The following is a 13,060-nucleotide window of genomic DNA, read 5'->3' on the forward strand; positions in this document are numbered from 1 at the left end:
TCCGCAATGTTCGCAATAATCGAGCATCGTCGCCAAACCTGATCGTAATCGTCTTCGGTGTGTTCAACCTAATCCTTATTATCAAAGGATTATGATAGACCGAGTATAAAACGAATTCTGGGAATTATAACTATAACCATTCGACATTCGTAATCGTATTTCATTCGCATTACTCCTCATAAAATTATTTAATAACGCTTATATTTACTTATCTGTCTTTATCTTTTATTTTTCTTTCTTTCTTTTTTTTTATTTTTTCCCATTATTAATACGACATATTATCAATTACATCTAATTCATGATTTTCAATTTTTCTTTGAACATATTTTTCAAAATTAATTTTCACAATATCGAGATTATTTTATATATATATATATATCGATGAACACATTTATACATAGACATAGTTCATTGTTTTGTCGTTATCGTTATTTTTATCGTTATTATTGTTGTTGTTGTTGTTATTATTATTGATTGTTGTGCAGTGAGTCTTGAAAATGATCGTGCTTTTCTTTCGAAGAAGGAATAACGGCGATCGATTTTTTTTTCGTTCTTTTCTTTTTTCCTCCTCTCTCTCCCCCTTTACAGAATATACATCGTTCAAGAATATTTTTTTTCTTTTTTTTGTTTATTTTTTTTTCTGTTTTTTTTTTTTTTTTTTAACCGATGAAAGAAGAGAACAAATAAAATGTTGATTACAATATATACCATAGATATAGGATATATATCTACGATATCGGTAGGAATTCAGATTCTAAAATATGAGAGAAGATTTTCAATGAGGTAGAAAATTATTATTCGCTTCTACCGCGATATATACCTTCAATTACTGGATTAATTAAAACGCATTCAAGACGTCGCGCCTGGTAGCGTGGAATTTAATAAAGTGCCCAGCTAACTGCGAAAAATCGTGCTGCGAAGCGCGTGACTGTTCTGACATAAAGTAATGCATTATACAATACTTTCGTATTAGACGCGCATGGAGAGAATGGCGGAACACGCTACGTTGAAAAAGAGAAAGAGAAAGAAGGAAAGAAGTGAAAGAAAGAAGGAAGGAAAGAAAGAAAGAAAGAAAGAAAGAAAGAAAGAAAGAAAGGAAAAAAAGGAAAAAAAAGGAAAAAAAAAAGAAGGGAAAGAGGAAAAAAAATGAAACAAAAAAGATAAGGAAAAAAGAAAAGTAATTCCTCCGTCCAGTCCAACATCCCTTCTCTCCCCGTCCCATTCCGTCCGGCCCCTCCTACTCCTACTTCTCTTCTCATCCAGCTATAGTAGAGTCCATCCCTCTAAAAAGAAAAGAAAAAAAAAAAAAGAAAAAAAAAAGAAAAAATAGAGCAACGAAAAATGAAAAATGTTCACCGGAGCTTTTTTGTTGTTGTTGTTGTTGTTGTTATCCTTTTTTTCTTTTTTTTTCTTTTTTTTTTTTCTTTTTCTTTTTTTCTAGCTAGGGGAATTTTAATGCCCCTTAACAATAGGGTTGCCTCGACGTCGATCTATCGTTTCTCGTTTGCATCCCGTTCGACGAGAGTTTTAGGATCGGGGAGTAGGCGAAGGAAAGTAACGTGTACAGAGAAGAGAGGGTGGAAGACAAAAATGGCGGAAAGTTTAGTATCGTCAAGACGGCGGATTGTAACGCGTGTCAAAAGTTATAACCACGTAACTTCGCTATAAGAGAGAGATAGAGACAGACAGAGACAGAGACAGAGACAGAGAGAGAGAGAGATAGAGACAGAGAGAGAGAGAGATAGAGACAGACAGACAGACAGAGAGAGAGAGAGAGAGAGAGAGAGAGAGAGAGAGAGAGAAGACGAGGTCGAAATTTTCCCTTAATAATGACGTCGGAAGTTTTCGATATTGTATTAGATTAGATATACACGTATATATACACAAACGCACACACATACAGATACACACATACAGATACATACAGATACACACAGACACACAGACGTATACACGGGAGAAATGATATACATACTCTTGTGATATTCGAAACGTATCCTTTGAGTTAACTTCCTAGAGAATTTACTAAGTTTCCTTAGAATGTTCTTGTAAACGGATTGGTTCATTAAAGATTCTCTATATCTTTTCTCCTTTTTTTTCTTTTTTTTTTTCTTTTTTTTTTTTTTTCTTTTTCTTCATTTTCTTTTAGAATCTGATTTTTCTATTACGTCAACGAATTTATTCTCTCTTTATTAATCGTTCGTAAGAAATGAATGTATAGTCTCGATGAAAAAAAAAAAAAAAAAAAAAAAAAAAAACAAGAAATTACGATTTTGCGTTTGTTTCCATTACGTGTGAAATTTTATAAAGAATTTCTTAAATATAAATTTTTCTCTAATGTGTTTCGTTAGAATTATGATATATTTTTTTTCTTCCTTTCTTTCTTTGTTTTTTTCCTCTTTTTTTTTTTTTCTTTTTTTTTTTTTTCTTTTATATCATCCGTAAGAAATCAATGGTTACGATGAATCCTTTAATTGCGATAAATCTCTTTTTACGAGTTAACATTACGAATAATGAATTTTCAATGTTTATTAGATGTATTGTGTTTCATAAGAGCTTTCGAATCGAATTAGATTATTCTAACGTTACTTATAAATAAATTACAATTGTAAATAAATTGCAATTTCGTTTTTAAATATTCCATTATCCCATGATAATCGAGAGATGGTAATATTTTTTTTTCTTTTTTTTCTTTTTTCTTTTTTTTTTGTTTTTCTAATGAATCATTTTAACGACAAAACAATCGTCTTGTTTTTTTAATGGCACGATCATCAATAATATTTGATAAAACTTACGTCAATATGCACGATCCATATGAAATAGTACAATATATGAAATTGACAGTCACGTTGTTGATAAGTAATTTTTCGAAAATATTAATTCGAAAGTTCCGAGTGAAAAAATTGTAAGGAAGTATACGAAGACATGGTTGTCGTATCTCGTATTGGACGTTGAACTTCTTCGATCGCCGCTATCGTGCATGGCCGCTGGATTTTCTTCCTCTGTAATTAAATAATTATTAAAATGTAAGCAATAATAAAATCATGGTGTAAATTATCATGGAAAAAAATGATTTATCATGGAAAAAAAAAAAAAATATTCACGAACATTATCTCTTTACGCGATATAGATATTTTATGTATGTACATATTGATTTATTATAAAAACGAACTTGATTGCCGATAAACTTTATTGTTATTATTACCGCTGTTGTCGTTCTTCTTATTCTTCTTCTTCTTTTTCTTGCCCGACAAAAAAAAATAAAACAAAAAAAAAAACAAAAACAAAAAAATAGATAATAGATATAAATTTGATATCTCGTGGTACCCATGAGTCGCGGTTTGATTTCATTTCTCGTTTGTATGCACTACATCACGAGTTTTTCCATTATCTTTCCATTTCAATGAACTTCTGTTTCCAATTTCTTTTATTCTCACGGTATATAAAAAACGAACGTATTATAAAGTATACGACAAATATAAAGTGTTTCGAAACTATCTAAATTTTTAGTATACTTCTTTTTATTTTTTTATTTTTTTCTTTTTTTTTTTTTTTTTGAATCAATTCTTTTTTCCCTTTCATGATTATTTAGGCCAGTTCCATCGTACAACTCGTAAAGCTAACAAATCTTATTTTTACTATTGCGATTCTCAATAATGAGAATAAAAACAAAAATACATTAGTAAAATTATTTGGAAACTTTTGTGATCCACCTTCGTAGACATTGTAAAATTACTTTTAGATTTCTAATAAAAATTCTTTTTTCTTATTCCCCATAATTTTCAACGATCTTATTTTATAAAAATAATGATGATAATAACAACAACAATAATAATAATAATAATAATAATAATTGTTTGGACTGACCTTCGATAACGTGTATCCTGATGTAAGTAGGCCTTGCATTGCTCGGTAAGCAAGTATAATTAGCACCATGAGATAATCTAACTTTACCAACGAGAAGTACTGATCCATTTTTCGTAGCCTCGATCTTGACCCCAGGCTCGTCGTCATAATTGATCATACGATCGTCGCGATACCAAAATATAAAACTCGGTGTTTCTGCGAACGCCATCAATCGACATTCCAAACGTAAATTTGATCCTTGTTTCACATGTAAATCTGGACTTCCTGGTATAACGGAGTAGGCATTGGTAATGTTCAAACGTATCAATCGTTGTTTCCCTGGGTCCGTTTGTATCTTAAAAATGTCAATGAAAAAATAAAAAAAAAAAACATAAAAAAAAGAAAAAGGAATACAACGATTACGATAAAATTCGTAATGGTAGTAGAGTTGCTAGAAAAAAAAAAATTAAAAAAAGAAAGAAAAACAAAACGAAGAAAATTTTTTATTTAAATAAGAAAAGTCAAGGAAAATGTTCCCAAAGTGAAAAAAAAGAAAAAGAAAAAGAAAATTGACGACATGACAATAAACTGCATAAAATAATATTAATAATATAAATATAAATAAGTTATATTTAAGTAATTCAAACAACAAAATTTATAGTTTTACTATATAAAAAAGAAAATAATGATATGAACGAAGATATCCAAATGGATTCATTTCTATTGTCAATAATCGATTTAGAAACATTTGATCGAACCTTGAAGTTTCCTTCAAGAGTAATACATTGAAATCACGTCTTAGCTTTTCTAAAGCTTTTCTAAAGTATTAAATGTATTCTGTTTTAAATTTAAGAGTGAAAGAGAGAGAGAGAGAGAGAGAGAGAGAGAGAGAGAGTGAGAGATTTAGATTAGGTTATTCTATTGTTGGAGCTTTTCAGGAAGTATAGTGGTTATTGTCCGGTCGTAGTTCTCTCTACTACGTGTATTCTATCTCCTCACATAGTATTGGTATTATACTATCGCTAGTGTTCTATGAGCGTGACCGGTCATAGCTACTGTTTGTCCAAGATAAACCTCTACTACTGTCGACCGTACGATCCATCACCATCGCCATTGGTATGCTATCTTATGAGATTAATATAAACGTATTGTGTTCGCGGATCCGACATATTGGAATATATTCCGTGAAATGAGGTCATCTCTTTGAGATTGGATTAGAACTCATTGATAAATGACATTATATAGAAGAGTCAAGTCATAATTAAATAACATCTTTGACTACGTAATATTATATCAATTAATATATATACATATCGTTAATAATTTCTCAAAAGTAGTTAATGTATAAAATTATTGTAAATCGAACGAATGATAGTTTCATCGAAATTAATAAAAAAATTTTCTACCTTTTTATTTTATTTAGAATAATAATAATAATAATAATAATAATAACAATAATAATAATAATAATAATAATAATAATAATAATAATAATAATAATATTAAAGATAGTGTCTTGATACAGGCAACTATTAGGTTCATTAACGATAATTGTTTTCTCTAGATGATACTTAGACATATTTGATGTTGAAGAGACTTTATCGAGTTCCTTAATATAGACAATATGTTCATAGATAGATATCTAGACCAAAGAACGTTCGTGTACAAGAGGTTGCCTGTATTAAGGCGCTTCCTTAGGAACTGTTTTATAGATATAACTCCTTTATGTATATATATATATATAATATATAATATATATATATATATATATATATATATAACATAATATAATATATATATAACATTTAATGGTAATGTAATTATATATATATATTATATATATATTATATATATATATATAATTACATTATCATTAAATTGATATTTATAATTAGATAATTAATAAGAAATAATCTCACGTGACATTCGTAGATACCAGCGTCCTCTTGTTTAACATTCCTAATCCATAAATTCCAATTAGGCTTATCCGGTAGAACGGTAAATCTCGTATCTATGGAATAGGTGATTTTTCCTAATGTCAAAAGCTGTTTGTCCTTTCGTCTTATCCATGTTATCTGAAATGGAGAAATTTATGAGATAAATAAAATCAAAGAAATTTCTATTTTTGTTCTTTTTCTTTTCTCTCTCCCTCTCTCTTCCCCTCTCTCTCTCTCTCTCTCTCTCTGTCTCTCTCTGTCTGTCTATCTCTATTCTCGTCCCATTTATCTGAACTCTTTGAACGAATTGGCAAATCATTGGGTCGATTTATTCGAGGAAGCGCGAAGTATCGAATCTCGTAGTCGATGCGACGTACAAATGTATCGATAGAGAAATAGATAGATAAATAGAGAGAGAAAGAGAGAGAGAGAGAGAGAAAGAGAGAGAGAGAGAGAGAGAGTGAGAGATAAAGAGAGAGAGGATAACGTAACCACAAGTTGCTTCTCACTCGTTTTACCATTATAAATCGAATCACCGATGTGGTCGAGTAAATTCTATTTATCAACGTTCAACAAAGTCGAATCGGTAGAAGAAACAACGGGGAAGACGAGCTTGTTGAAAATTCAATCATTTAAAACGTTGAACGCGCCATTGATAATTTAGATTACCGTAAGTGCTATGCTATACTATATATTCGTGCGTGTTTACGTAGAACGAGATATTGCCTTTATCTCTGTAAAAGAACTTTTACATTTATTAGTTTCCTCTTCGTAATGAGAAAAAACAAAGCGCCGTACAAAATTTTCCTTTTTCTTCTCTTTACTTTTTTATTGTTCCTTTTTTATTTCTTTTTTTTTTTTCTTCTTCTTCTTCTTCTTCTTTTCCTTTTTACGACGTATCTCCGTTAACGAATGAAAACTCTCTCGTATATTATATGTTGTTATATATGTATATATGTACATACATGATGACAAGTCTTTATCTCTCTCTCTCTCTCTCTCTCTCTCTCTCTCTCTCTCTCTCCCTCTCTTTTTTGTATTAATATTTAAAGTACGTAATAATGCTTCTTTAATTAAGAACGACGGATATTAAAAAAAAAAAAAAAAAAGAAAAGAAAAAAAAGACAAAAAAAAAAAAAAAGAAATAAATAAAAGAGAAAAAGAAAAAAAAAAGCTTCTAACATGCTAAAAAAGATCTATTTCTAGTTTTAGTTCTTTCCTTTCATTCCTTTATACTTCCGGAATTTACGGGAGCGTCTAATTGAAGATCGGAAATTAAAATGAGCTTTTAAAGCGTTGGTTTGCGTGCGCGCGCTCAAATTGCTACTTACGAGGGAAGTAAGAAAATAGAAAGAAAGAGAAAAGGAAATGAAGGAAGAATGAGAGGGGATAGAAAAATGGGGAAGAGAAAAGAATTGAGAAAAAAAATTGAGAAAAAAAAATTGAGAAAAACAATCGAGAAACTTTGACGATAATTCAACGTGCGTGTTTCGTTACGATGAATTACGACGAGTATACACACGTATATTCTCAATATTTCATTTTCATTTTCACGTGAATATTATTCGAAACGATTGATGTAGTAAATATCGTCGAAAACTTGTCAAAAAAATTTTTTCGCACGTACGAATACTACACTCATTGTAATGGCTTACAAAAAACTTTCTTTGTTTTTTCAACTCTTGCATATATACGTATGCAAAGAGAAAGGGAGAGGGGGAGAGAGAGAGAGAGAGAGAGAGAGAGAGAATCAGAAAAAAAACAAAAATTCTCATAAAAAATTTCTCAACAAAAAAAATTTCTCATTTGATCGATTTTATGTTTATTTTTCTTTCCTCCCTTTTGTTCTTTTTTTTTTTTTTTCTTTTCTTATTTTAAAATCTCATTTCCTCATATGATTTCATTGGGTTAGCCAAAAAGAAAGAGAAAGACAGAAAGACAGAAAGAGAGAGAGAGAGAGAGAGAGAGAGAGAGAGAGAGAGGGAGAGAAACATTCGATTTCTCGTTAGAGAACGTTCCTACCATACTAACGCTATGACTAGTTCAGAAATTTATTGCTCCTGAAATGGACGGCTATTTGCGAACACCTCCTGTTACCATAGTCGTCCCTTTAATTACTGCTAGGTCCTCTCTATGCACCTGCCCATATACATAAAAGCCATGTGTATGAGCCAGCGTTAGGTATGTATATATATATATATATATATATATAAACCGTTTATTAAAGGCGTGTGCGTGTTAAATGAACATCATTGTTTATCCATTAAATTTGTTGTGGCTGATACGAAAACCGTAAAGAGATCTGAGTTGCAAAAAAAAAAAAAAAGAAAAAAAAAAGAATGAAAGAAAAAAATGCAATTAAATAAATATATATATATATATATATAAAGAGATAATAAATATTTCGAATTTCTGTTTGATTCTTTGATAATCACCTATACTATTGAGATATTAATTGTATGTGTTTATGTGTTTCCCCTCCCCTCTCTCTCTCTTTCTCTCCCACGTTCCCCATCTTTTTCTCTTTCTCTCTCTCTCTCTCTCTCTCTCTCTCTCTCTTTTTCTCTTTTATGTACAAACTGTAAATACAAAAATAAACAGATATTAATGGAGAACAGAAATACAGTGGAATGATGTTTGCGTTAAAATTGCTAGTAGATCTTGTTATTCTCTGTGTGTAACGTAATATCAGCTAAAATCACTCTGTCTCATTCTCTCTCTCTCTCTCTCTTTCTCTCTTTGTGTTTGGATAATGTAAAGAGAGAGACAGAGAGAGACAGAGAGAGACAGAGAGAGAGAGAGAGAGAGAGAGAGACAGAAAGGCTAATATACTATTCACGGACTAATTGAAACGTTAAAAGTGTCATTACAAAGGTAAACGAGCTTTTAGAAAAACGACATTAAACGCATTGGACATTTTCCAATTGACGTATATATTCGACATAGCGATTAACTCACTTTTCATTAATGAATTCCATTATGACGTATACCTTTGACGCGGTTGAATTTCTTTGAAGAAGAAAGGGAAAAGGAGAAAATAGAAAAATGAAAAAAGAAAAAAAAAGAATAAAAGAAGTGCAAAGACAAGAAAAGGGGAGGAAGAGAGAAAAAAGAAAAAGAAAAAGAAAAAGAAAAAGAAAAAAAGAAAGGAAATTATTCGAGCCTTACGCGAACGCGAGGATCCTTTTGATGAACGAATAATAAGTTATAGCATGTAATTCTTACTAACGATTAAGTCTTTAGTCCAATAAAAGGAAATGAGAAAAAATTTACAAATGGATGATTGAAAATGCAATCGTAGTAGCGAAAGAAGTAGAAAAGACGAAGAAAAAGAAAAAGAAAAAGAAGATGATGATAAAGAAGAAGAAGAAAAAGACGAAGAAGATGAGAAAGGGATGAAGAAAGACGGATGAGGAAGATCGTTGGGAAAAGGGCCGGAGGGCTGGTGGGGAGGGGGTAAAGCGAGGGCGACACGCATCATGAATAAAAGATGACGATGCTTCGTATGACTCTTTGCGTGTCCATGGTGTCACTGGCATATTGATTGCCTTCTTTGGTGCTGTGCTGTGCTATGCTGTGCTGTGCTGTGCTATGCTGTTATGTGCTTTTCTATTCTGTTCTGTTCTGTGCTGTGCTTTTAGACGTTGCAACTTGCAAGGAAGCACAACCAAAAGCGCGACAAGTATACGTCTGGTTAAAATGTGAGACTATTATCCGCAGTACTTCGTGCCCTTTACGAAGCCCTTACCTGTATGTATGTATTTATGTATATATTTATATATATATATATATATATGTATGTATGTATGTATGTGTACGATTGTGTAGTTTTCACAGCTTCAACTATACTAAGAAGCTATCAAAGAGTTCAATGCTTGACTTTACGATCGAACATTTTTTATGATCCTTTTGGTTTAGCTAACATATGTATAGTGTTTATCTATGTATGTATGCATGCATGTATTTATTTATGTATTTATGTATACGCGTACATATGTGCGTGTGCGTGTGCGTGTACTTTGACGATTTTTTTTTTTTTCCTGCGGAAAGAGAATATCATAGAGGGAGAGAGAGATTCTCGAGAAAAAAAGAAATTTGTACGAGACACGCGCGAAAGTCAAATATCGTTGATGAAAAAAAAAAGAAAAAAAAAAAAAAAAGAAAAGAACGAAAAAAAAAAAAACAAGAAAAAAAATAATAGAAAATAAAGTAAAAACAAACGTACGCGAGAAAATTGTTATCATTGCGCTCGCTTTGTAATGTATTCATTTCTTTCTCTTTTTATCTTTTCCTTCCTTTCGTTTTCTTCTTTTTTCATTTCGTCAAATTTTTCCATTTCTCCTTTTAAAAAAGATTTTTTCCAATAAGATATTTAGGTCGGTGTCTTTGCCAACGGAATAACGTTAACGAATTATATCGATAAATTTGTAGGACGTTTAAATTCACGCCGACAGAGAAATTACGTAGAGTAAATTAAAGCGCGAGTATTTCTGTGGCAAATTGCACGATGGTATTGACGGTGGTGTATGACGTTAATTACAGAACCCGATTGGATACGGGGGCCTTGATGCTACGAGCATGTCATTCTCATCCCGTAAATGATAAAACTGTCAATCATTCAGCGAAACAAATCGCGTTCGGGCACAGTAACGTCGCTACAACGAGTTAATCAATTTTGAGAGTTTCCACGTGTCGTTTCGAGTTAACCATTTCGTGGTGCGTTCCGCTCATTTTAATTTGGTCTAGAAAAAAAAAAAGAAGAAAAAAAGAAAGGAAAAAAAGGAGGAAGGGGGGGTAAAAAAAAAAGGGACGTTCAATTTACAGGTGACATAAAAGAGATCACGTACGTATTCGACTCTCGCTCACGTCCGTCCTACGGCCAACAATTTCTTCTATTTTTACGGAGAGATATTTTTATTTATCGATTTTATAGATCCAACTCTATATGGTCTCTCGCTTTTGCCTAGGGATTTTCATTTGAAATGAGTTGACAGGGCTTCTATGGAATATAATTTTCCATAATTTTTTTCTTTCTCTTTTTTTTTTTTTTTCCCTGACAATACACAATATAGAAAATAAATCACGATTTTTCTCACAAACAATATATTATATATATTGTTTGTGATATATAACAACACATATATATATATATATATATATACAAACTCGATAATATTTCAACGAATAGATATATATCTATATATATTTATATATATCTAGATACAAAGGCAAAATTCTATTTCATAATTCTCATTTATTAATTTGCATAGATATCTACTCTATTTAAGTTCAACGTAATAACAACATCGTACTCTATTATAACTCATCCATTTCTCTCTCTCTCTCTCTCTCTCTCTCTCTCTCTCTCTTTCTCTCTTTTTCTCTCTCTCTCTCTCTCTCTCTTTCTGTTTTTATCTTTCGTACGATACTTAAGAAAATAAGAAAAAGGTCACCACAATTTATCGATTCATCCATCTAGTCTCAATACTTTCGTCATTTCGTTTTTAATAGCTTTTCAAGCGATTAACTTTTCCATCCTTCTCTACGTCTCTCAACATTGCATTTCTCTCTCTCTCTCTCTCTCTCTCTCTCTCTCTCTCTCTCTTTTTCTTCTTCACGTTACAATCGATATGGTAAACTTTATCGACTTTGGATATTTTCCTTTTTATAACCATTTTACGAGGACCGAACGTAAAATGTTCGGCAAGACTTATCGAATAGAAGCAAAGAAAAATGTCGTCAGATATCTTATTGTAATTTACGAGGACATAAATATATTTTACCTTTTTATTACTCTACTTTACGTTTACCAGACTCGACGAGCGACGGTGGTAGTGACCCCTTACTCTCTCAACATCATCTCACCCTCATCCAGTCACCCAGTCCCGGCCCTGTTCCGCCTCTAAAACGACGAAAGATATCGTCGTTCTAACATTTTTTTATTTTTTTTATTTTTCTTTATTTTTTATTTATTTCTTTCCACGGATGAAAAAAAGTCAAAAAATACAAAAAAAAAAAAAAAAAATACAAAAAAAAAGGAAGAAAGAGAAGAAAAAAAAGGAAAAAGAAATGCACTCTTCGACGACAATGTGTAATCGCGTTAAGTCATTGTCGTGTCGTGTCCTGTCGTGTCCTGTCGTGTCCTGTCGTGTTCTGTCGTGTTCTGTCGTGTATTCCCCAATTTAAGATGGGGATTTAGGCTCAGCAATAGTTTTTACAAATCGTAGGTAGATACGTTACGTGAGGATACACTGATCGTTGGTTAATTCGACGTGGCTGATCAAGTGGGCGAACTCGGTACACGAGTACCGTGTTACGAGTACACGAGTAACACGACAGCCAGCCATGTGACAGGGCTTTGATTATCAAACGAACAACGCGTCCGCGTGCGAAACCACATTTAACTTGATTCGACAGATAGATAGATAGATAGGTCGATCGATCGATCGATCGATCGTTCATTCATTAGATAGTTCGTTAGATCGTTCGTTCGTTTGTTCGAACGATCCACACCTCTGAAGTATCAACATTTTCTCTTCTTGTTACTACAAATACGAAACAATTCATTGGTTTCGGTTACAAAAAATCAATCAATTTTTAGTTCGAATTTCGAAATCACCCGATCTTCTAATCACTCTGTAATTTTCTTACGATTGGTTAAATTATACTGATAACTATTGTACGATGCTATTGTAACAATACATTTTTTGAATTAGAAAATTATACAATTTCTTATGAATTTTTTTTTTTCTTATGAATTTTTTCTTTCTTCTTCTTTTTTTTTTTTTTTTTATATATATAAATTCATCTCATCTTCAGATAACTATCAAACTTTCTTTTGATTAATTAAATTATATTAATCTATGTGTTACTTGTACGATTCTTTGAAAAGAATGTATATTTTGAGGTTAAAAAAAATTGTACAATTTACAGGAAAATTTTCTATTGTATTTTGAAATCATATTAATGTCCAATAATAATCCTATAAAATTTATATGCGAAGATTGGTCGAATATAACAATGGAAACGCTTGATCTCTTTTGATATACTCGCACAATATATTGTCTTAAAATGTTCAAATATGAAATTCGAAGTTGGCTGAATACGAACGAATAGTATTAAACGATTTTCACGGTTAATCGTCGGAGATTAATTTCCCGAGCAGTTTCTCCCGACGTAAATTGCTATCCAAGGAGTACTCTCTCTTCCCGTCCCTGTAAAACCACGAAGCACTCTCGAATGTAACTGCTAGTTGTAAAGTAGGCGTTATTCTCCTT

At 31.6% G+C, this 13,060-nt stretch overlaps 1 protein-coding gene across 2 annotated transcripts in view; it reads right to left on the bottom strand.

Moving 5' to 3' along the window:
- Positions 1–211: 211 nt before the first annotated feature.
- Positions 212–13,060, bottom strand: part of LOC124432080 (immunoglobulin superfamily member 10-like) — a 69,754-nt gene continuing 56,905 nt past the window's right edge. For both annotated transcript variants that reach the window (XM_046980631.1, XM_046980630.1), the window contains exons 5-7: positions 5,766–5,921; positions 3,868–4,201; positions 212–3,002 (exon numbers count right to left, since the gene is read on the bottom strand). In XM_046980631.1, coding sequence (XP_046836587.1) covers positions 2,845–3,002; positions 3,868–4,201; positions 5,766–5,921 — 648 coding nt within the window. In that variant the 3' untranslated portion in view covers positions 212–2,844. The remainder of the gene's footprint in view (positions 3,003–3,867; positions 4,202–5,765; positions 5,922–13,060) is intronic.

Source organism: Vespa crabro, chromosome 23 (assembly GCF_910589235.1).
Source record: "Vespa crabro chromosome 23, iyVesCrab1.2, whole genome shotgun sequence".
Taxonomy (NCBI): Eukaryota; Metazoa; Arthropoda; class Insecta; order Hymenoptera; family Vespidae; genus Vespa; species Vespa crabro.